Source organism: Paroedura picta, chromosome 4 (assembly GCF_049243985.1).
Source record: "Paroedura picta isolate Pp20150507F chromosome 4, Ppicta_v3.0, whole genome shotgun sequence".
Classification (NCBI taxonomy): domain Eukaryota; kingdom Metazoa; phylum Chordata; class Lepidosauria; order Squamata; family Gekkonidae; genus Paroedura; species Paroedura picta.
In genome coordinates, this window is record NC_135372.1 from 72,935,206 (window position 1) to 72,960,534 (window position 25,329).

The 25,329-nt window shown below is 42.8% G+C and overlaps 1 protein-coding gene across 1 annotated transcript in view; it reads left to right on the forward strand.

Moving 5' to 3' along the window:
- WLS (Wnt ligand secretion mediator) overlaps positions 1 to 23,555 on the forward strand; it is a 36,191-nt gene extending 12,636 nt beyond the window's left edge. Inside the window, exons 2-12 of the mRNA XM_077333391.1 lie at positions 2,545 to 2,817; positions 9,106 to 9,230; positions 10,041 to 10,202; positions 12,011 to 12,147; positions 12,804 to 12,972; positions 15,065 to 15,162; positions 16,499 to 16,562; positions 17,509 to 17,652; positions 19,191 to 19,274; positions 19,873 to 20,026; positions 22,662 to 23,555. Coding sequence (XP_077189506.1) covers positions 2,545 to 2,817; positions 9,106 to 9,230; positions 10,041 to 10,202; positions 12,011 to 12,147; positions 12,804 to 12,972; positions 15,065 to 15,162; positions 16,499 to 16,562; positions 17,509 to 17,652; positions 19,191 to 19,274; positions 19,873 to 20,026; positions 22,662 to 22,771 — 1,520 coding nt within the window. The 3' untranslated portion in view covers positions 22,772 to 23,555. The remainder of the gene's footprint in view (positions 1 to 2,544; positions 2,818 to 9,105; positions 9,231 to 10,040; positions 10,203 to 12,010; positions 12,148 to 12,803; positions 12,973 to 15,064; positions 15,163 to 16,498; positions 16,563 to 17,508; positions 17,653 to 19,190; positions 19,275 to 19,872; positions 20,027 to 22,661) is intronic.
- The last annotated feature ends 1,774 nt before the right edge of the window (positions 23,556 to 25,329 follow it).

Below are 25,329 nucleotides of genomic sequence, written 5' to 3' on the forward strand. Positions count from 1 at the left end.
TAGGGTGCCTGAGAACATCTTTCCATGTGTGCATTTTTCTCAAGCATGTGTTTGTTTTAGTTAGGAGTTATTTGCTTCATTTATACCCACTTTTTCCCTAGTGGGAACTCAGAAGGACTCTTTTCTAAAGACTGATTGTCAGTAGGTATGTCCATATCATCACCTTTGATGAGGACAGTTCTGTTGCTTTCTCCAGTTTTACTTAGAATTACATTTAAAAAAATTTTGGCAGCCATTTACATGTATTTTTGGTTGCTGTTTTATAGCTCTTATTATGCTCGGGTTGCTTTGCTGTTTAAAGGTATTTTGCTTCACTGTATCTTTTATGTTTATTAGTGTTTTATTTTTCCTGTTGTACTGCTAGACTATTGAAATTTTATTGAAATTATGTGGATTATAGTTATAAAATTAAATAAACACTTGTTTCCTAATCATCTATTTGCTGATGTGATAAAAATTGCATGCAACTAAAACTATGCTTCTTTAGAATGATGCCAGGGCATCCACCATTTTAGAAGGGGCATTACCTTCTCTGTGTATGAAGAGGGCAAGGCAACATGTTGTATATGGCTGTGTATATCTAGGGTTGGCAGCTACCGCTGTTGTCTTCCACACGTCCTATAGATAAATCCAGTTATCATATAAACCTGATTGCATGGCTTGCTATTAACTAGTTAATAGCCCTCACCAGCCCCCTGGTATAACAGGGAGCGATGCAAAAAGAAATGGGAAATGAGCTGGCTAGAGCAAGTGTGGAGAAACGTTTCAGTCTGGTTTCCAAACCACTCATGGGGTGGAAACAGCTCTTGTTGCCCTCATAGATGACCTTTGGAGGTAGCTGGATTGAGGCAGGTCAGTTCTGCTGGTGTTATTGGACCTCACAGCAGTGTTTGACATAGCAGATCATAAGCTACTAACTCACAGCATTGCTAATGTGGGGATATAGGGGTCAGCCCTACAACTGTTAAGCTCCTTTCTCCAAGGTCAGGGGCAGAGGTTAGCAATAAGGGAAGAACAGTTGCAACATTGCCCGCTCAGTTGTAGAATGCCTCAAGATGCAATTCTCTCCCTGATGTTATTTAACGTCTCTTGCACAGCTCTTGCACACCTGGCCTGAAGATATGGTCCGGGATGTCACCAGTACACTGATAACACCCAGCTCTATCAACTGCTGAGCAGCTGGCCGAAACCCCACCCCCAAAAAATCCTTCTTTGGCTGAAAGAACCAAAAGAAGAAATGTATCTCCCCTGCCTAGATGGAGTGCAGTTAGTATCTTCATCAGGAATCTGGGTGTGATCTTTGATGCTTCCCTTACCGTGGAGGCTCAGATGATGAATGTAGCTTGCCAGGCATTTTACCACCTATGCCAGGTGAAGCTACTAGCACCCTATCTGACCCCGGAAGACCTAGCCACAGTGATCTATGTGATGGTCACCGCTAGACTGGGCCACACTGTACGCAGGCATAGCCCTGACTATAATCTAAAAATTACAGCTGGTAAAAGTGTTCAACCTTCCCCCCACCAGTTGGATTAGTTACCAGTGTTCCAAATTAATTTCAAGGTGTTGTTACTAACCTTTAAGGCTTTATGTGGTCTGATCCCTGCATACCTACTGGACCGCTTTTCCCACTATGTTCCCTGTAGAACATTATGATTGGAAAATACAAATCTGTTAGTGATCCCTGGCCCCAAATAAATCCAACTGGCTTTTTTGCCCTTGTCTTCTGCATGTAGAGATCTTGGCCTTGATGATGCTGATGAAGTTCTGCACGGTCTGTAAAATGGTGCTTTTCCACCAGGTTGATGGTTGAGGCCAGGATAAGAATAAGAACAACTATGGGCCTCCCTCCATCTTCACCTCTCCCATTGCAGTTTTTCAAATACAACTGGATGACTCTCTGCTTAGAAAGATCTCCCACCACAGGGTCTGAAAAACTGATAGAATGCCAGGGGAGGTAGGGGGAAGGGTTTAGCAGTAGCTATTTTTATATGGTAATGTTTTTAATGGTTTTGCTATGCTACATTGAATTGTACTGTAAGCTGCCCCGAGCCTGCATACAGGGAAAGGCAGGCCTAAAAATCAAAATATAATAATAATGTACATGAATGTTTATCCTGGTAGGTTAGGCTAAGAATGTCTGACCCAATATCACATTCTTTTTCTCTTTCCCCTAAATAAAAAGAACAGTTGAATGTATAGCCAACCATCACTGGTGTTGAGGACAGTACCCTAGGAATATAACAGACATGCCCCACTCTTTTGGCATCCCTACCTCTTGGAAGATCTGCTCCTGCCAAGCCCCCCCCCCCCAAATTTGGGATTTAGTTGAGGGCATAACTAGTATTACTGGGATTATGTTTTAACTTTGTATATGTTTTTAAGGCTGCAACCTGCTCTGAGCACTGGAAAGGAGGGATATAAGTATGTTGTTGTTGTTGTTGTTGTTGTTGTACCTGCAGATTTTGTAAAACTATAATTGGCCTGCATTCCTTCTTGCCAATCAGTGCTAATACCTACATCTGTCTGTGTTTTTGTTCACAGCTCCAAGTCCCACCACAACTGAGACTTACCTAGCAAACAAATGTGTAGATGTGGGGAAGAACCGTGGCAAGGTCAAATGGTTTTTGGCCTGGGGAGCCAATCCATGCAATAAAATCAGGGACTTTGATGAAGCAGTGAGCAGGCACATAGAAGCCAATGACATTGTGTTCTCCATTCATACACCTCACCCTCCCAATGAGATGAGCCCTTGGTTCCAGTTCATGCTCTATGTTTTGCAAGTGGACATTGCCTTCAAGACAGACAACCAAATAAGTAAGTAACTTGGTAATTTTGGCATGTACTGTATTAAATGTAAGAAATGTAAATGAAAACAAACAATTCCTCATTTTCTGTTAATTTGCTCAGGTTATGTGTGTTGCAGCAATGCATACGCTGTATCCTAAAAATCTGGAGCCAAAGATAATCATGCTGATGTAGTTGGTTGTTTAAGCTTTCTCAAGATGTGGGAAGTTGCTAGAAAGACACATTCTAATCCCCTTCATCAACCACATATGCCTTCTAGTCAGAAATCCCATTCCATTCAACAAACGTAGGATCAGCCACAGTGTTTTTGAGAGACTTGATTCTGGTCTTTGCAGGAAATGTATGGAGGATGGGGAGATGTGTCCTTGGGGTCACTGGTTTTTAAAATAGAGCTGATTGATAATATTTTTTAAAAGCTTATTCATGTTTTTCTGAGTTCACCAATCACAAAAAGACTGTGTGTGTGTGTGTCTTGAGAACAAAAAGAATACAAATGTGTTTTTTTTCCTGTGATCAAGGAGACCTGAAAGGGAAAGTCATTTTTGAGATCATGCTTGGCTTGATTATCCTGTCTTAATTTGAGCCATTTCTGGGCTGTGAATGGGAGTATAGATTGGCCCGACTCCATGCCAGAATTCATTCTGGCAGATTTCCCAGTTTCTGTAGGCTTTGTTAAACATCCTACTCCTTTTTTTGTTTTATCTATAGCCCTTACTTAAATTTATAGTAGTATTAGGTAATAGTTGGCAGTCATCATACTTCAGTTGCATTCATTTGCATTTAGATCGGTTCCTCTTAGCCCTTGAAATGTGCAAAGATTAGCATCCCACAATGGCCAAGGTTTTATTGGTACAGTTTAAAATACTTACAACTCCCTTTCCCCATAGTTTGAGGTGGTTTACAATTCATAATTAAAAACAGTGGAAAAACAGTGGAAAAAACAGGAAAGCCCCATAAACCTAATAAAATGCTTTCAGTTTACACTCCATAAAAAGCATTGGTGAATAAAATAGCTTCACAGAATCTTGAGTTTTATTCAACACTTGATCATCTAATGGATTTTATTTTGGGGGGAGTGGACTGCCATTCTGCCACTTTTTTGTCAGATGGCCATATCTGCAGTGAACTCCACCTAGCATCACTTCATTCAAATTTGACTGGCTTTCTGCACAGGGTACAAATATATCTAAAAATAAGAACTTGCTATCTCCCCTTCTGCCCCATTTTTTACATCTAACCTGATGAAGTACTCCAGATAATTAGCATAATTACAGGTTTATGATCAGTTAAAATAAAACACAGTAGGCACTATATGACTTTTGTTTTTGTGCTGAGGAGGAGGTGTTCTTGAAATGGGTGATTCCCACCAATTGCTCAGGCAGGCAGGACTAAATGTTTCAGTTTCCTGTCCCTTAGATGGGAGATGGCTCAGCTCAGTTTGCCTCCTGCGTCATTAAAGAATACAATGTTTGAGTAATGCTCCTCAACCTTTTTTTGGTTTTCTCTTAGAGTAATTTCATATCTGAGGAAGAGTTTCCTGATCTCTCCAGTCTATCCCGCTCTCTCTTCACACCTTCTCTTGGATTTGCTGCATCTTTTGTCAGCTTGATTAGTTTCTCCATGGAGGAAAAGAATGGCCCAGCAGCGAGCCTTGGAGGCTCCAGAGGGTAGCAAAAAGAGACAAATGTATATCTGAAAGTGATAAGACACCCTCTCTTCTTTCTGTCTTGCACAAAGGGCTTCCTGCTGAGTCTAACCTGGAGCAGCTTAGGAAGACTGCTGTGGCTTAAGAAATGCACCATTAAAAAAGGCTTGATGAAAATAGCACCTCAGGCGCAAATGACTGTCTTGGCTGCCAGTGGACTGAGGGATGGCATGCCAGGCTTCTCCCCTGTTGGATACCTCCTAGCTCTGAGTTGGACTAGCTTCAGGGCCCACACAATGGCTGCTGTAGAGACTAAGGCAGAGTTAGCTGCTGCCCTGATGGTCATTGCTGTGGTCTCATGGGACATCCACCGTGGATAGTCTGCTTTTCTGTCTAATCCATCCTTTTTGGATCAGACAGCATCCCTTGATACCAGGCCAATGGATTGTAGCACTGCTAACTGAGTGCCCACTCTGGGAACCTACAAGAATGCCATAGCATGAGGAGCCAAGAATAAATCTTTTCTTTTGATATATAAAAAATGAACTCCCATCCACTTGGGAACCCCTTCCAGGGCTGTCAAGAAATCCCAGGGTGAGAAAGCCTGGGCTAGAGGAAGTCTCCTTAGAAGATGGGTAGGGTCCACCTTGGTGTCTCACTAAAGCCACAACCACATGTGAAGTGGGAATCTGAGCCGGTTTTCTCATACCCCATTTTAACCATCCAGCTGTCACAGTAGTCACACAACAAAAGGAAAATGCTGCATATAATATACAGCACTTAAAACTATCTTTCCCTCTCGATAGGTGCTAATAATGCATGCATATACAAGGCAGTCCTTGGGCTGAGTCTTAACATAAGGAAATGCATTGTGACTAATTATGCAATCCAGTATTGTCTCCCCTCCTCTTAAATCCCCCCTCCTTTTGATCTCCTTCCCCATGTTTAAATGCTACTCCTTGTATGGAGATGTGCTTGAGATCATTAGAGGGAGCATTCTAAAAGTGGCCACTAAAAGTGGCTTGGATCCCAGGGAAGAACTCCACATGGAAGAAGTATTGTGCCAGTTCCTCCCAAGCTGTTCCTGGATGTTCCTTCTCCTCAGGAGCAGCATTTTGCAGGTATTTGGGGTTGCAGTGGGAGGGAGGGGACAATGAAATCGTGCTCCGCACAAGGAAATCCTCTTCTGGACCCAGCCCTTTGTCTGGAAGTATGCCATCTCTCTCTGCTGTCCTCTCTCATAGATCAGTAAAGGACTAGTTGGATGGCTTTAAGCAAGCCACGGGATCTCAGCATCTCCCTATATATAGTATCTATTTTACACACACACAGACACACGCTTATATTTCCTGGGCTTGACATTTTTGAGATCTGTCATTTAAAACATTCATGCATTTTCCCTTTCAAGCTTAATATACAATCCGAAAGCTAACTATTGTCTACAGTATTTCTTCAGTCCAGTTTTTCCTAGTGGGCAGAGTTATTTTGGTGTTTGACATTAGGAATCAGAGAAGGTGTGTGCAGGTATATATAGAATACTTGGGTTGGGGAACACTAGTAGAATAAAAATGGATCAGTGACTCATTTGTCTGACTCAGGGCAGCCGCTGCCTTTGACCAGTATCCCTCTGTTGCTTGAATTGCTGTAAAGATGAGGAGAGGCTTAAGTCACCCGTTTCCCACAATTTTATTACTGTTTCTGTCTTTCACAGTGCAGAAACTCAGGAGCCAGGAAACAACATTTTTGGTCCTATACATTCATTATTTAATGAGCAAAAGGATTTCTGGTGGGGTAGTAAAAAAGCCTGGTCTTGGCAGGATGCCCCAGATCGATTTACATTGGGTTTTCTTGGTGGTTGCTGTTTTTGTTTTTTACTCCAAGGTCATGCAGATTGATTAGGATGCTCTAAAATGCATCTTGGAAGCTGCTGGAGGAGATCTTGAAGGGAGCTGTGCTGTTCTTTTCTGCTAAGCGTACTTATGGAAATGAGGGCTTTCCACTGATTAAATTTTGCATAGTCAGTCAACCATTGCAGTGAACGTGCTACACGTTGTCACATTTAAAGGTGTAAATAAATTATCTGGATGCAACCTGACATGAGGAAAGAAATCCGACTACTCTTCTCCCCCCCCCCTAAATAAAATCACCATGAGCCCTTTTGTCATAATCTGCCATTGAGGGGGAAATACCAAAGTGATGTGCATTTCCTAAAGCAGAATGGAATAATGTTCTTTTAATTTCAGTGGGTTGTAAGTTCCCATGAATTGTATCCCTGGGGGTAAAAATCAGCGGCAGATTCTGCTGGCCTCAGTTGCACAAGTTTGGTTGTATAGAAGCTGTGAGACCCAGGTTTAAATCCCCACTGTGCCATATATCTCAATAAGCAGGCTTTGGCCAGTTGCTCTCTCAACCTAACCTACATCACAGGGTTCTTGTGGAAATATAATGAATGATGAAAGGGGGCTGGGGAGAATGATATTCATTGCCCTGATACTCATTGCAGGAAGGATGGGATAGAAATAAATAACTTGCAGGATTTCTTTTGGGTTACTGAAGTACATCCAGGGGCACACAGAGTTGTGTGTTATGTCTGGGGGCAGCTGGTAAGTCTGTGTCAAATTTTGACTATGTGAACTGTAGCTGGTGATGGGCGAGCTGTGGTAACATTAGAGGGCTTTAAAGGAGAGGGAAGACATTGGCATGTTCCTGATTATTGTCCATAAAACTGATACCAACACAGAACATGGTTATTAGTAACAAATCAATATATTCTAGTGTACTTGAATATTTGCATGCTGGGACACAAAACGACAACAACAAATAAGAGGTGTGAATGCATCTACTTCCTCAGCGGCCTTATCAGTCTGGGAGATATCCTAGATTGTGTTGACCTTTGTGTCATGCAACAAAAGTGTTGTGACTTTCTCATATTTCTGGATTAGTCTGGTATTATGCAGCTGGATTAACTTTTCTATATTTAGTTCATTGTGGCATGAATAAAGATCATAAATCCCCAGGGGAAAATAAGTATTTTGCAGGGTGGACTCCACGGCAAACTCCACCTTTCCCAGGCTGAGCTCCCTGAATCTCTAGGCCAGTGGTTCTCAACCACTCTGACGCTGCAACCCCAACTGCGGCGGGGTCGGTATGGGCATGGGCAGCGTGTGCATGTTCATGCAGGCACGCAACAGTCGGCAGCATGGAGGCAGCCATTGCAATGGCTCTGATGCTGCCCGCCCCTGCCGCCTGTTGTAGCTCACTGCAGCGGCAACCAACCTGAGGACCCCACAGAAGGGGCCAGGCAACTCCAAATGGGGTCACAACCCCTAGGTTGAGAACCACTGCTCTAGGCCATTTTTGCAGTGACTAAAAACTTCATGGCAGCACCCATAAAGCTCCAGGGAATGTCCTTACTTTCACACTAAAATCTCCTGATTCAGGCGCAGCCCCGACTACACTCCCTGTTTGCTGCATGTTTTGTGAATCCTGAGGAAATGTAAGTTCCCCCGCTCTTCTGGGAGGGAAAACTGGGCTAGAAAACTGTGGCCGAGTTCAGTTAAATGAAGGCAACTTGTAATAAAGTTACTGCCAGATTTAAATATTGTTTGTATTTAATTGGCTTCAGACTTCATGTAGACTTTTGTTCTAGTTTAATAGACAATGTTTTTGAAAGTATCTAAACAGTGAATGAGTTTCACTCCTCAACAAGCAAATACAAGCATGATTACCTTCAACAGAAGCATTTTAAATCTGGAATGTGCAGGTTGTATCTGCTGGGAAAGAGGGAGGAGCTGGGACACTGAAAAAGTTGCTGTACCCACACAGAATTGAAACACCTCTAAGCTATGTATAAATAGCAGTTCTGAACCACAAAGTCCCTCCGCACCCATTTCCAGTGCTCTTTGAAACCAGAAACAGATGTGTGGGTCCGTGGAACTTCAAAGATGTTGTCTTCCTCAGCCGCTGGCTGGAAACACACAGTGTCTTTAGCATTGACTGCTGGGATTAGAATCTCAATGTTGTTGAGCGTAGAACTCCTCTGATAACATGCAGCAACACTGAACCTGCCATTGGAAGCAATATTTGTAGTTTTGTATTAAAACTATGACCAAGACTGTAATTGACAAGGTATAATTAAAGTCAAGCACAGGTGTCCATGACCATAGTGCATACGTGAATCATAGAATCATAGAATAATAGAGTTGGAATGGGTCATCTAGTCCAACCCCCTTAACTATGCAGGACACTCACATCCCAATCGCTCATCTGCTGTAACCTGCCACCCCTTTGCCTTCACAGAATCAGCCTTCACGTGATCTGGGATTCTTGTAAAAAATACAAAAAATGAAGTTTCATCTCCAAGGATGATTTTCCTCTTTTCTTGTGGGAGACAGGGAATATGTGGAGTCTGATAGATAGTGTTGAGGACTGCAGAGCTACCTTGTGGTTCTATTTATAATGGCTGGACTCAGCCAAGGGGTTCTAAGAGCCTGTGTCTTGACTTCCTGGATTTTTATCTTCCAGCTTTAATAGTTAACTGTGTGTATATATAGGATAAATATCTGGCTCATGTAAATTATCATTACACGTCTGTGCTGCTTTTCAGACTCCTATTTATTTCTTTAAAAATGTTTGATGCTTTCTCTCTACAGAAAACAATGCAGAGATTACACTGAATGTGTCCTTGGGATACCGTGATGATGGATTCAGTGAGTGGCAAGCAATGGCATATGCAGAAGAGACCCGAAAGCTCAGATGTGACTTTAACCATCCAAAAGTAGGTTCCTTACAGTTCTTGCTCAGATAATGCCAGAAGCTTTTTACCTCGGCATCAAACAACATGTGTTTCTAGGCAGCATATGCTTTCTAATATAACATTACTGTACCAATTATTTAAAGAAAAGACACTGACAATTCTATGTTTGCACCAAATCTATTGTAGGGGGAGGGGCTTTGATTTGAGAAATGTTAGTGAGGGAAGGAATGTGGAATCCTGATTTGATAATTGATCATTTCTCTGTAGCAAAAGTTAGAGATGAAACATTTCTAAGAAATGAGGTCCAGATTTTTCAGAAAGTTTAGTAGGTTCTTTCTCCACCCCCCCCCCCACTTGTGGGAACTCAGAGTATTTGTGGACCTGCTGACTAAAGTAGCAGATATGATGCCAGGCGGTCGGTTGAGGCTGAGATGCGGTTACCAGCTAATCGCCCCCTCGTCTTTACAACACCAACCCCTGTTACAAAAATCAGATGGCAATGAGGTTGATATATATTTTACTAGGATAAGCTACCAATGCTGTTATTGTATTGTAATGTAAATTAATGTTTTATTGGAATTATTTTACTGGAACTGTGTTGGTTTTATGGTTGTGAGTTGCCGTGAGATGGCTGTGGTGGGATATAAATCCAACCAATCAACGTGTCCTGGATTCTTTTCTTCTTCTTTTTTTAATTCCACATTCCACACTCTGTGTGACTGATCTAATTTGTGCTGAAAGAGACTGGAATCTGTCTCTGACTAGAATCTGGGAGACACCCCAAAATAAATATTGATGGCTATCTGTTTGCTTTCCTTCTTGTGCCAATAGACTAAAGAAAACGAAGGCAGTTTCTATGAATGTGATGTACTTCCATTCATGGAGATTGGAACCGTTACCCACAAGTTCTATCTTATCAATATTCGGCTCCCTGTACACGAAAAGAAAGGTATTAATGTAGGAATTGGAGATATAAGAGATATTCATCTAGTGGTAAGTGTGTAGTCCTGTTGATCTTCTCCTTTGTAAACTGGCATTATAGGTACTAATACAGCCAAGTGAGTGAACAAGTTTATTTCATACTGGATGGATGGATATTCTTTTGAATATAGGGTGGCTTGCTGACCGGTAGAACTGACTAAGATGTGCAAGGGTGTAAATCCGTTGAGCTCTAGACCAGTGGTCCCCAACCTTTTTGAGGCTGGGGACCGGCAGGGCAACTGCCCGCCTGCGCATGCCGTGCATGCGCGGCCTGGCTGCGCACACATACACGTGCCATGTGTGGCTGAAATCGCGCATGCGCGGCACTTTTGCGCATCCCGCGCATGCGCGATTTCGGCCATGCATGTGCGCATGCACGGGCGCGGCCCTTATTCCCTCTCCCCCCCTCCCGCAGTAAGAAGCTTCCCGGGCCGCAAGCTTGCGGCCCGGGAAGTTTTTTACTGCGGGGGGGGGGCGGGGAGAGGGAGCCGCAGCCCGGCGCCAAGGCCTTCGCGGCCCGGCGCCGGGCTGTGGCCCGCGGGTTGGGGACCACTGCTCTAGACCATTCATATATATGGGCACATTGACAGTATATCCCCAGGTGTGTTGTGTTGGTTTGTCTTAAAATGTGTGCAACTGAACCCTGCATCCTACCCTCTTTCCAAATTCTTGTGATAAGTACTTCAGAAATTTTAAAGTCACATTTAATATAAGGCCAGCATACATTCTAACATCACCTGAAGTAAAAAATGTGCTGGCTTCATAGTGTGTTGTGTAACAATAAACTCTAGTAACCATGCAAAACATATAAAATTTGACTCAGGCATTATAGAAGCAATCCTGTGCATCTTCAGAAACCTGAAACTTCTTTGAAGGTGTGAGCATAGGCTTGGCTTTCAGTTAGTCAACACAGAGTTGAGCAAGAAAAGCATGGAGTTAAGTTTTCAGCAGTTTTAACCTCTTTGTTAGGTTACTTGCTTTTCAGGGTGGGAGCTCCAGATGGCAGTGATCATACATTCAGCACACTAGGTACTTGGGACACTTTGTCTGGCTTTCAGTACCTGATCACTTTAAGCTGGCTGTATTTTATTGGGGACAGAAATAAAGTGTGGATATAGATTGCTAGATTTTGTTGCTGCTTTGTGTTGATGCTTTGAAGAGTAACTTGATTACCACAAAGGGATGTGACTGCAAGAATCTGTCTACATTCTCTTCCAGCAGTACTTACGAATTCCTTAGAAAATGCATACCATAGTCATCAGTCTGTTACCCTCATGGAGAGCCCCTGCATTCCCTATGGATTTTTTCTCCTTTGGGGGTGTCTTTGCTATTATCCTTCCCCTCTTCACCACATTAACTAGCTTTTCACTTGGTGATAATTGCATCCTTGGCTTTCCCCCAAAGCAAGCAGCCTTAGTAATTCCTGACCACCAGCACTTGTCTGTCACCCGCAGTCTGTTTGGGGGATTAAAGTTTGCTAAGTCAGATGGAAGATGAGAAGTGGATTTTTAAGATGTGATGATTTTTACTGAGACAGAAACATTTTTGTCTGGATTACATCGTTTGGAATTTTTTGATTCTCATATCACTTTGATCCAGGTGCAACAGATCTTAAGTGATCTCTTATAATAGCACCTTCTGGTTAAGTCAGTCATCTTCTTGCCTTAACGTAACTAGTTGCTTGGCACAAATATTCCTAGTGTCTGATACTAACTGTAGAGTCTTTCATGTGTAATACAATAGGCTAAGATATTATAGAAAATATATCAGGTGTTGGGAAAGCAGAGAAATGCAATTGTGAAACTTGTTATTTTCTGCAGGGCATCCATCAAAATGGAGGCTTTACAAAGGTGTGGTTTGCAATGAAAACCTTCCTTACACCTAGCATCTTCATCATCATGGTGTGGTACTGGAGACGGATCACACTGATGACACGGGCACCTGTCTTACTGGAAAAGTGCGTACCAATAACCTGGGGAGTTTTACAAAGTGGCAAAACCCATGCAAATGTCATTGAGTGTTCTGGAACAAGGGGAAGAACCTTTGCATCAGTTGACCACAGTTGCACGCAGCTGGTTTTGATTGGCTTGCACTTGGCAGTTTATTCTGCGCTTGGCACTCTGTGTATAAACTACTCTGTGTAGTCAGCGGCAACTGTCTGCTAAAAGGCTTTTGTATCTGGAGAGCTTCATTCACTGATTTTGGCTGAAGTACACAGAGGTGTTTGTTGGAATACTTCTACAGGTCTTGGAGATGGGACCAACAGCTTAATTATCCTATCTATGGAATGCTCTACATGTAAAACAGCTAGTACAGATATGCCAAGAAGGGATTGGCCTTTCATTGACATTTAGATCAGTGCTTTTGTTTAAAGATGAATTTCATTGTATATTCCTCAAGTGAATTTCAATTACCTTTTAGACTAAACTAGTAAAGACTACCCTAGAACAGAACATGTTTTAACATATAGGGTAGAAATGAAATTCTAGCTGGGAGCCATTTTTAAAAACCACTGAATGAATATGCCCTCAGTGTCAGTTAATCTTGGAATATTTGGTAGTGGTTCCTTCTCTGAAATGGCAAATGGTTCTTAATGTGTTACTTCTTTTCCAGAGTTATCTTTGCTCTCGGGATTTCCATGACCTTCATAAACATTCCAGTGGAATGGTTTTCTATTGGGTTTGACTGGACTTGGATGTTGCTGTTTGGAGATATTCGCCAAGGAATCTTCTATGCTATGCTCCTGTCGTTTTGGATCATCTTCTGTGGAGAGCATATGATGGTGCGTATGGACTTTTGGGTGCATATGGGGTTCAATCCTACTAAACTCTATGCTGGTACAAGAGCAAAAGAGTTAAATGTGACCAGCTGTCCTCCCCCTTGCACCAGCATAAAAGCTGATAGGATCCTCTTGCTACTACCGGTTTGGTGTAGTGGTTAGGAGTGCAGACTTCTAATCTGGCATGCTGGGTTTGATTCTGCACTCCCCCACATGCAGCCAGCTAGGTGACCTTGGGCTTGCCTGGGTGCTGATAAAGCTGTTCTGACCGAGCAGTGATATCAGGGATCTCTCAGCCTCACCCACCTCACAGGGTGTCCGTTGTGAGAGGAAAGGGTAGGTGACTGTAAGCTGCTTTGAGACTCCTTCGGGTAGATAAAAGCGGCATATAAGAACCAACACTTCTTCTATTTTAGACTGGGAAATCAGGATCTATAAAGGGGTTTCCACTCTGTTTTATGGACTGAGGTGTATTTCAGAAAAGAAGAATGGCTTTCCTATTAATAGGAAAGGTCCAGACCTCACTGTCCATCTGATTTCATGATTTCTAGTGGTGGATGGGGAGAGATAATGAAATGTAATTGCCTACCATTTTTATAGAATAGGGGTCCCCAACCTTTGGGATTCTCACACAGTGTGGTGGGTACAGACATAAAACAGCAGCCTCAAGAGGTGGAGCCAGTGAGACAATGGCTGCTGCAGCTTACTTCTGTCATACAGTGAAGATACTTTGTGTTGTGGTGGCAGCTCCTGTCAAAGCAGTACTTTTAAAAATATGCATGGCTAGTTAATTTTCCAGTGGCCAATTCAAAGTCTTGCTGAGCTAAAGTCCTACCTGGCCCCACCCATTTAGTGGGTGTTAGTGGGCACCATGGTGCCCAGGAGCATCACATTGAGGACCCCTGAAGTTGCTGATCGCAATGGAAGTAGGCTACTATTAAGGCTCATCAAATTTAAATTGTTTACTGAATCTGATTTGCTTGGTTGAGTTGTATTGATGTATGATAGAAGTTTCTGAAGCATGTTTCAGTAATGCTACCTTTCTCTTTATTACCTTGATCATGACGGTCATTTTAATTTAGGTAAAATCTTGAGATCCTGGAGGATGTCTTGGTGGGTGTTTTCCCACAACTGTTACAGGGAGGCAGGACTTAAATTCTGTTTCCTGTCCTGTGTGGCGGGAGACACCCTCCTCCACACTTCTTCCTGCCTCTTGGGGAGTGGCAGTGCGGACGAATCTCTCCCATTTCTTTTCCATTTACAGTTAATTCTAGCAATTTAGATGAGTTCTTAGTATTGTTGTAGTTGAAGTTAATAGTTTGCTGGCTGTTAGTTAATAGTTATAGAGTGAAATAGTTAAGTATTTAATCTTTTTAAGAGTTCTAGTGCTTATAGTTAATAGGAGTCCTAGAAGGCACATAGCAAGTAGTGCACACCATTTTAGGCATAGCAAGTTCCCGCCTCAAGGCTCCAATACAACGGCAAGTTGAGAAGATCACTCAGAGGACTTTTTGTCCATCATGCCGAATTCTGTTCTAGGCTGTCATTTCTGCTGTGGCTGCAAGTGACAACAAATACAGGATCAGAGCCAAGAGGCTCTGATCAGGCTTCTAATGTGTCTCGGAACGAGGCAGCAGCTGGCTGTTTGGGCGGTGGCCATTTTGGCCAGTATGCGATGACCAAATAAGTACAGGAAACAACAGTTCCAAGGGGTTCAGACTAGGGTTGCACACTTTGGCTGCTTTGGTGAGCACTGAGGTGGCCAGTGGGGGGGGGGGAGTTATTATTCCTTAAGGAGAGGTCATAAAGTCAGCATTTGAATTTAAGTTTCATTAGTTGTGATCTTAAGGGAGTACCCTGTTTTTTTACATCTGATAGTGAGTGTTAGTTTGTTAGAGGCTTGTCATCAGACTGGAGCAGGGTGTTCCTTACCGCACAGGACAGGAAATAGAATTTAAGTCCCGCCTCCCTGTTAATGTGGCAGGAAAACACCCACCGAGATATCCTCCTGGCTTCAAGGAGGAGAACCGTACATGGTAAGTTATCAAATGGTCATTTTGTTTCATTTATCATATCTGTTCTCAATTTTTATTAGGATCAGAATGAGCGAAATCGTTTCTCCAGCTACTGGAAACAAGTTGGGCCAATTGTTGTAGGCTCCTTCTGTCTGTTTGTCTTTGACATGTGTGAGAGGTAATGTAGAGTTATTTCTGTGGGTTTTAAAAAATGTTATTGCACTAGCATCCTAATAATATCTAATTGCCAAAGCAGATTTAAAAATCTATGTAGATCAAGAAAATTTACAAAATATGATTGGGCCTAGCTGAAATTAGGGTTTTGGGACTCTGGGAGAAGCCACCAGCTTTGTAGAAAAGTACATTCCTTCATATGCAGCCAATTGGGTGATCTTGGGCCAGTCAGTTGTCTCACTCCACCTACCACATAGGGTGTCTTGTGGGGGGAAGAAGGATAGGTGATTGTAAGCTGGTTTTGAGCCTCCATGAGTAGTAAAAAGCAGGGTACAAAACCCCCTGCTTTTCTTAAAACAAACAAACAAAATCAATGTTGATACTAATTTGTCCTCTCATTTTTATTTTTAAAAACATGATTTTTTTGCAAATTCTTTAGAACTTCTATTGTTTGTAGTATAAGTATCTATATAAGGAGGTTAAACAAAGTCATGGAGGATAGGTCCATGATGGCTATTAGCCACAATGTCTAAATGGAATCTCCGTGTTCAGATACAATGCATACTAGGGCTTGGAGACATGCTTTGGTTTCCATGCCCTGCTTGATGGCTTGGTCACTGCATGAAACTGAATCATTAGCCAGGGGAATGTTGGTCTGATCCAGTATCATGGTTTGCTGTAATGTTCTAAGATGGTTCTATGCTTCATTGTGATTTTTTTTAAAGGCCAGGTGGCCATTTTCAGTGTTGTCCTGGATTTTTTATAATACATTCACTATCTGATAAAATTTGGTGCCCAGTAACCCTGTATACATGAGCCTCTTGTGGCGCAGAGTGGTAAGGCAGCCGTCTGAAAGCTCTGCCCATGAGGCTGGGAGTTCAATCCCAGCAGCCGGCTCAAGGTCAACTCAGCCTTCCAATCTTCCAAGGTCGGTAAAATGAGTACCCAGCTTGCTGGGGGTAAACGGTAATGACTGGGGAAGGCACTGGCAAGGCCACCCTATATTGAGTCTGCCATGAAAACGCTAGAGGGCGTCACCCCAAGGGTCATACATGACTCGGTGCTTGCACAGGGGATACCTTTACCTTTAACCCTGTAAACAGTCTTTGACCTATTCTTGCCCTATTATTTTTCTAAATAGCTTGGCACAAGAAGGGGGAAGTCATTATACAATTAGATTTGAAACACTTTGAATACAATGTAAGTGAGTAGATATCCCAGCAGTATCTCTAAATATTGTTCCTTTGACCTTTCCAAATTACAACGAGAAATGTTGCTGTGTTATGTTTTCACTATACATGACTTGATCCATGTGAGACATTATTTTCTTCCATTTTCAGAGGGGTACAATTAAAAAACCCATTCTACAGCATCTGGACCACAGATGTTGGTACGGAACTCGCTGTATCCTTTTCTTTCCCAGTCAGCAATGGCATGGCATAGGGCAGGTCAAGGGAAGTTTGAAGTGGAGGCTGCATTTCCCTTGGGGAGAATGTTTAGCCTGCAGAAAATCTTTTTAACTCTGATAAACTGGGAGGAAGGCTTTTTAATTTAAATTTTGTGGTGCATCATGATATCCTTTGAACTAGTTTCATGCATTTGCCTGAAATTTTCATGTGCAGAGTTGACATAAAACCAAGAAGTGAGGTTCTGTTTTGTTTCAGAAACATAGTATGCATATTGATGTAAATGGAGTTCTGAATACATATATAAGAATGGTAAAGTGTGGGTGTCATTGAAGAATTTAGGTTCCCCTAGCTTACAGCTGAAAGTTATCTCTATTGTGTATGTGTATGTTTGGTCCTGCTCTAGAATAATGTAGTGTATTCCCCAGACCAGTGCTTTGTATTTTGATACCGTGGCATACGCCTCTAAAAGTAGTGTTCCCATTGAATTTTCTCTTTTTTTCAAAAATGCCTGTTCATGTTGGAAGTATTTTCCAGCTGCTGATCATCTTTCCTATGAAGCCCAGGTAAGCCTAGCTCACTGCCCCTAAATCACAGACCTCTAGCAAGCCTCTCCCTAAGACCCCAGTGGAGCAGAAGTGACAAGCCCATGGAGGTTTTTTAGCCAGTAGCTGGTCAATTATCCCCCATTAATTGCTACCTCAGGCCTGTGGGAACAGCAATAGCACTTCAAGCCTAGAACTGACCCAAAGAGCAGAATTTTTAGGTGCTCGCTCAGTCTGTATTTCCTTTTGAGTTTAACTAAAGGAATTTCCCCCCTGGCTTCTGGCTAAGCACAGAACTGTGGCAGTGATGCTTAAGCAAAGCCAAATAAATTATTGCTATCTAAGTCTCTGTTGACTCTGTATGTGTCAAGGTGCTGCTCCTTTAACTTTACTGCTCAGATGGCATTTATTATCGTTGCTGGGATCTGCCTCTGTCTCTACTTCCTGTTCCTGTGTTTTATGGTGTTTCAAGTGTTCCGAAACATCAGTGGCAAGCAATCCAGCCTCCCAGCAATGTCTAAGGCCCGCAGGCTTCACTATGAGGTAAGGAACTGGAATGGAGAAAGTCTCATCTTAAAACCCCTTGCTAATCCAGCAGCACTTTGGCTGTGGCATTCCAGTCAGTGCTAGAGAATGCAAGCCAAGTAACAAAAGTTATTTTGTCAGTCATGTGGCTTTTGTAAAGAGCAGTTGTGTAAGGAACAAGGAACTCACACAGTGCTACCTCATTTACCTGGAAGGTCCCAGGGATGTATAACATTTTACTTATAACCAAAGGTCTCCAGTGAAACAGTTGGTACTTACACAGTTACATTGAGACAGAAGACATTATCTCTGATCTGATATATCCTGACTCGAAAAGTAAACAGAATTCCACAAGACATGGGGGGGGGGGGGGCGGAGAATCCATCCCAAACAGTTCAGCTGGCAAATCATAGTTTCCACATAAAGCAGTCCTTTCTATCCTCACTTTTGACTCCCCTAGGTTGGGGCAGGAAATATCATTCAGAGGCTAGCTGAATGTGTGAACAAGACTGAACTGGGGACGGAAATGTTATTTTTTAATGGCTAGATGCAAAAGGCTCTGGAAGCAGCTTTTGGTAAAGGCTGAGGGCCACCTTGCCACTACTGCTGATGTGTGCTTATTTAAATCATGAGCTGGAAGATGCAGGAGTCCTCTATTGAGATGTCTAGTTCCTCCCTGCAAGAGGAAAAGAGCAATGGAAAAGAGAACCCACAGCTCCTGTTGCACTCGCTTCAGTCTTTGACTCGCAGAGAGCAGTGAGCTGGCAGAGAGGGCAGAGGATAAGGTGCCCATCCGTCCTGCTTCTCGCAGGACCTTCAGGCCACTAGGACCGCATCCCGCCATGTTCCACAGATGTCCTGCGATGGCGCTCTGCCCATCGCAAGGCGAAGCAGTGCAGGGCGAGGCAAGGCAGCCAGCCCTAGGGAGCTGGAGGCCTGGATGGGGCGGGCGGTCAGGCAGCTGCCTCCGCCCCGCCTCCATCTTCCAGGGCCAGCGGGGATGGGGCGGGTGGTCAGGCGGCTGCCTCTGCCCCACTCCCCGTTTTGCTCCGGCCAGCTGGTCAGAGAGGAGGCAAAGGTAAGCCGGGTGGCAGACCAACGAGGCGGGCGCAGCTGGAGCCAAAACGGGCCGCTCCCTCTTCCTGCCGAGCCTGAGCTCCTCTCTCACGGCCAGCTGGGAAGAGGAAGCAGGTGGGCAAGCCAAGATGGAGGGGCCAGGAAAAGAGCTGCCGCCGAACAAGAGCCCCCCCCCCGCTGCCGCCAAGCAGGATCTGCCATCCCCCCGTCCCCACCGCCGGTGTCCCGCTTCAGCTTCCTCACAATCTGGTCACCTTAGCAGAGGAGGGTGTTTTCACTCAGGCGCTGGGCCTTTCTTCTGCCTTTTTGTGGGCGGGCCTGAGAGCACAGGCTACAGCTAGAAAACTGCAAATGAATGACACTGCAGTTCTCATGTGTAATTTTGTTTTAGGATTTTGTCTTACATAAACTCTGGGTTAAAATATTTGAACTTTAAAATAAAATAAAACAACTAATGCTGTTTTTCTGTGTCTTTCTAGGGGCTGATTTTTAGGTTCAAGTTTTTGATGCTGATCACATTGGCTTGTGCTGCCATGACTGTAATATTTTTCATCATCAGCCAGGTGAGTGTCCTAAAACAGCTTTTTCTAGGATTCTGACAAATAATTTTTAACTTCTCAGAAAAAAGTGAGGCTTTGGATAATGAATCTCCTCAGTAGTGACCCGTTTTGGATAAAGGAAAAGAAAAAAAGACTAGGTTTTTATTTCCTAAGGAATCTTAAAGCAGCTTGCTATTTCCTTCCCTTCCCCACAACGGGCACCTTGTTAGGTAGCTGGGGCTGAGCGATCTCTGTGAGAACCGTGACGGACCTAAGGTCACCTAAACAGTCTTCATGTGGAGGAGTGGGAATCAAACCTGGTTCTCCAGATTAGAATCAACCACTTAGTTACTATGCTGGATCTCAACATTTCTGCAAAGGACAGCATTGTCTAAGAGAATGGTGTGTATTTTTTGATGTGAACATTTCAGCATTTGTTATAACCAGGATATGGGATTTGGTCTCTAAACATTTAATCCAAGATAACTTTATTTCTTTCTTTGCAATCGTGAGGGGAGAGGATCGTCTGTTAGACTATGCATTGGAATAGGTTGAGCTATTGATTTTCAGTTCCTTATGCTCCTGCCTCTCTTGGTTATACCTGTTCTTTTTCCTGTGTTAGGTGACTGAAGGCCATTGGAAATGGGGCGGCTACACAGTTGAGCTGAACAGCGCCTTTTTCACAGGGATTTATGGAATGTGGAACCTTTATGTCTTTGCCCTCATGTTCCTGTATGCGCCCTCACACAAAAACTATGGTGAAGATCAGTCAGATGGTGAGATGAGATGTGATGCAGTTGCAAGCAGGCTAGAACAGTGGTTCCCAACCTTTTTATCACCAGGGACTGGTCAACGCTTGACAATTTTACTGAGGGGGGAGGTAGTCTTTTGCTTAGGGACGTCGTCACTGCCACCTGAGCCCCTGCTCCACTTGCTTTCCTGCCGGCGCCCCTGATTCCCTGCCACCCACTGGGGGGCACTGCCAGCAGCAGCTGCGCAGTGCCAGGCCGAGGGGGAGCCCCAGACATGGTGGCCTCTGGAGAGCACCAAAGGTGAGCCAGCGGCAGAGTGACAGGGCAGCCCCTGAGGCAGCAGCCGGGGAGGAGGATGAGGAGGAGCCACAGCCCGGTACCGACTGATTCACAAACCGGTACCAGTCCCCGGACCGGAGGTTGGGGACCACTGGGCTAGAACACTGCAACCAGTAATTAGGAGACTGGAACTTGTCCTTTTAATATATTTCTATTAAATTTTAAACTTAATTTAAAAAATCCAAATCAATACATTTCAACAATATGCATGAGGGGAGGTGTGTGTGTGTAATAACTTATATAAAGCTCTACTGGTCTTAGGCTCACAAAATTTACAATAGAAAAACCTCTATGTGCATTCATAAAAAACTGCACAATTATAAAGGTCTGTATTCAACTGTGAATTCTGAGGCCAAACATCAAGAAAGGGTTTCCATGCTGTTGTGAAATTCCTTAGCTCAACTAATTCTGTAGGTTTGGCAAGTTGCCATTTACCAGAAACATTTCCATTAGAATATGGCCACCACATGTGCCTGCAGTTAGCATCTAAGGCTTTAGATTTCCAACATGCATTTTAGGATCGTGATAATCTTAATCCGTGTTCTTAATCAGAATATGTGGAATCATAATAGAACCTTTTTTCTCATGCTACCACATATGGTGAAAGTTGTCTCCAACTGTGCCATTCACCATTCGAAATTGTACACATAAACATTTTCTCTCTGTTTAAGGGAAACTGGATTGTCTGCTTGAATAATCTGAAAAAGACACAGCAAGACATCATAATTGACTTACATGGTCAGCAGAGACACATCAGAAGTAATGTGTTTTTGCTGCATCCAATAAAGAGGCAATTTAAGTTCACACAGCCTTCCTTCTCTTTACACGCCTGTTTCTGCCTTTTGAACCTCAGGTCTGAGCTATGCCTCTGCCTTGGGGCAGTTTTCTGTCTCTGTTAGTAGTTTTATCTTGTCCAGGCTCTAGCTGTTCCTTTAGGTTCCTCTTTCTTCCTTTTCCTCAGCTTTGCTCAGCCAGCTGGCATTCCTGACATCCACCTTTTTCTCCCTGGGGCTGGCTGCATTCTGGTCAAGCTCAGCACCATCCCTCCCTTAAGAACCTTAATACTCTCTTAACCCCTTTTTTGCTTTGCCTCGCTCTGGGTAGGCTTGCATAGAGCCACTACTGTATTCTTGTAAGGTGCCCTGCCCAGTCCTGTGGCCTCTGCTGCCTTTTGCCCAATAAATGGAGCATTCTCTGGGCTCTGCTGCCACCTTTGTGCCACTTCATTTCTATCCTATTAAAAATACATTTTCATAGCTAATTCTATGCAGATGACACTGGTTCAAAATATTGAAACCAATTCACTCTAGTTCTCTTCTCCACTAAGTTCATATATTAATTACATTGAGCACCAGACATTACATCTGCAAACCTAGTACAATTGCTATTTAACCAATTTGACCAAAGTGTTGCAATCTGAAACTCCTTATTAAAAAGAAACAAGAGCTCGGTGGTGAAGTCACTGGACTTAATTATCTCCTTATTTTATCTCATACTTTGAGTACATCTTGACTAATACTTGAGGTATTCTACAGTAAGTAAATCAAGAAGATATTCACACCTTGCTTGCTCAAGAAAACCATGGCACTTTTTTCTTTGGGTGGAACCTTTGAGGCAAGGATTTTATTTTTATTGGTTGGTTTTATTATATTTAGAGGTATATCTCCTTTCTATAATCTTTTTTCCAAAGTAGATGAACAATCTTGGGTTTATTTCTTGAGCAAATAAACTTTTGTTTTATCTTTTTGAAAATGGCAAAAAGACATAGGATCAAGGATAAAATCATTATTTTTATTCAGCTATTTTCCAAACCAAGATGTTTGTAATAAAGCCTACTTACTCAAATTCTTTCTCTTCTGGGCCCAAACTCTTACATAGTTATTCTCATCTAAATCTGAGGGTTAGAGGATAGGTTGATTCTTAAATAATGAGCAGGAAAGGGGAACAAAGTACATACAGACTCATATGAGACTTCATCCTTAATCCATATATCTAAATTTAATGTCAACAATTCTGTGTTCCCTTTTTTGACACAATAACCTGATAATTTTGAAAAGCTAAAACTGAGGGGGTTTTGATCCCAAAAGGGTTAGCATGTTATTAGCATAAAAACTAGTTTTCTTACCTCTTGTATTCAAGGTATTAATCTCCCCATCTCTGCTAAAGGCTCAATACTGGTGGCAACATGTAATGCAGATGAAGGACCCACATGTGCGTTCCTCATGCTTTTTATGTGTGTGGCTTGAATGGGTGATAAAACCTCTTTCAAGCCATGGAGATCAAACTGTGTCTCCATCTGAAACATGACTTTCTTCTCCAGGTGACCTGGGACTAAGCAGTGGAGAAGAACTTCAGCTCACAACAACAATCACCCATGTTGATGGACCAACAGAGGTTTACAAACTGGCTCGCAAGGAGGCCCAGGAGTGACTAATGAATGACAGCTCATCAAGCATAGACAGACAGCAACGTACAGAACGATAGCAGTATTTTCCTGTGAGGGTGCATGGCTGAAATCCTCCGGAACTTGTTTGTGTACTTTCACAGAATGGTGGCAAAAACAATGGGATATGCTTCTTGATGGTAATTTGTGTTTGGGCGGAAGAGCTTTTATCAGATTCCTCTCTTCCCTTCATTACACTCCCAGTTTTGCTTTGGGTGTTAACCCTCAGGTGAAGGGTTTGGGGGGGGGGGCTTTATGAAAGGACAGGCACATATTTCCATGGTCTGATCTTTAGGTAACACGTCTGCTGCTCTTTTTACCATAGAAAATCTTGGGAAACAAATCAATATTCTGTGTTTCATACTCAAGGTTTTGTTTTGTATTTCCAGTGCCTAAGTTTAGAAACATTTTTGTTCTTTATTTATATTGCATGTAGCCAGTGCTGTTAAATATTTATGTACTTTGATAAACTCATCCATGATTTTTTATAGTCTAGTGTAATACTGCCTTTTGTAAAGTTTTGGTACAAAAAGAGCATTTCTGCTTTAAAACTGAACCTCATTTGCCTGTGCATATGTGTGCCTTGAGCACTAACAATTCTTTATGATGTAGATATCTTTTGATATGTTCTCACTTTAAGTATGCTTGTATGATGTATAATCCATGGACTAGTGGGAGGGAAGGGGGGTCAGTATAATGTTTTTAATGCCGCAAGTAGTCTTGGGAATATTGTAGATTTTTTTTGTACCATGAATAAAATATATGATATTGTGCCATTTTTCCTTTGCAGGGAAACATGCTGCTGAAAGTCAAGCAGTTTTCTTAACTCTAATGTGCAGAAATAGAAAAGAGTAAGAATCCAGGAGCACCTTAAAGACAAACAAAATTTGTGGTAGGGCATCAATTTTCATTAGTCACTGCCCGCTTGTTCATGAAAACTCATAACCTAGCACAAATTTTATTTTTCTTTAAGGAGCTACTGGACTCTTAGCAGTAGACAGGAATAAGAGGCCTATCCATCTTGATTAATCTGCAAAATGTGCCAGAGAACACTGACCCCTGCTGGTAGCCCAAGGCATCACACTGTGGTATCACCAGAGTTTTACAATCTGCGAGCTCCTTTATTTAGGCAAACTGCTCTGTATTCAGAAACAGACTCAACACTCAGCTTTTAATACGGATTTTTAAATAAACAATTATATGCCTAGGCTTCTTGTCCCAGCTGTAAAATGAAGGAAGCCAGAAAGTTTGACCAAGCTATGAACTTGGGAGCTGTGGTGTTTGGTAGGACTTGGGGTGTTATGGGTAGGAAGTATTTGGCCGTTGTGAATTTGCTTATTCCAGGAGTCCCCAACATGTCGCCCACTGACAGCTTTTTTGGCAGCTGACAAGTGCTTAGAGTGGGTGTGGCTGGGAATGGCTTTTGTGCAGCAAAATCTGGTTGCTGGAGATTTGATTGGCTGTGCAGAATTTTTAAAAGTGCAGCTTTGGTAGCAGCTGCCACTGCAGCACAAAGTATGCTGCAAGGAAAGGGGAATGCACTAAATGTTCTGTTTTTGCTGTAGTCTTTCAGTTGCATTGCCAGTGCCTTGGTCTGTGGATTCCCCTTTCCTTGTAGCATACAGCGATCCAAGATGGACCTGTGTATCTGCCTCAGCAAGAGGTTGACCAATTCCACTTAATATACCATCTGGCACCATCTCTGGCTTGGCAAAATGACTGATCCATAAGGGTGTGTTTGTGTGTTGGTATTTATGCTCTGCCTTTCTGTAGTGATTCAAGATCATTTGCAGTTCCAAAAATTAACACCGTGCAAAATGCAGTAAAGAACCATTTACATTCCCACCCTCTGCAAGGCAATTTTTTGCAATGTAAGCTCTCACAAATATGATGGTCATATGATGCTTTTGAAAAACTTAACAAGGATTGTGTCTCCCCCCCCCCTCAATCTCTATAGTTTCTCGTTCCATATGGTAGAAACCACTGCCTTGACAAAGCTCTTAGGCAGGTTATCTGCTGGTATCTGTCAGCTACCAACAAAAGGTACCATAGCAGGAGGTTGTTCCTGCACTTTGGTAGCCATGGAAAGAAGTTGATGCAACATCTGGAAACTTTTTATGCTGTTCCTGTGTAAACCAGCATTTACTCCTATCAAGTTTTTGCCATGCTTACTGCGTATGGTATCATACTCTTCTCCTGAAATCAAGCTATATACATTCCATGGTGCGTGCATACATTCTGTGTCCATGTGTTTGTACAGGGCTAATTCAGGAACAACTTGCATGACAAAACGGTTTAAAATAAAACTAATTTTAACTCAGTCTTTCCACCATACAGAACTGATGTTGCAATATATATCATACAAATGCAGCAGTGAACAAAAACCCTGGGTTCAGAAACACCAAACAAACTTACAACTGATTCTTGCTTGCAATACTTGTGTGGTGAGTTAAGACCTCCTTCTCAAGTTCACTACAATCTAGGATTCTCTTCATCCACTTCAACCAGACTGCAATCTTGAAAGATACAGCCTTTCTACAAGGTG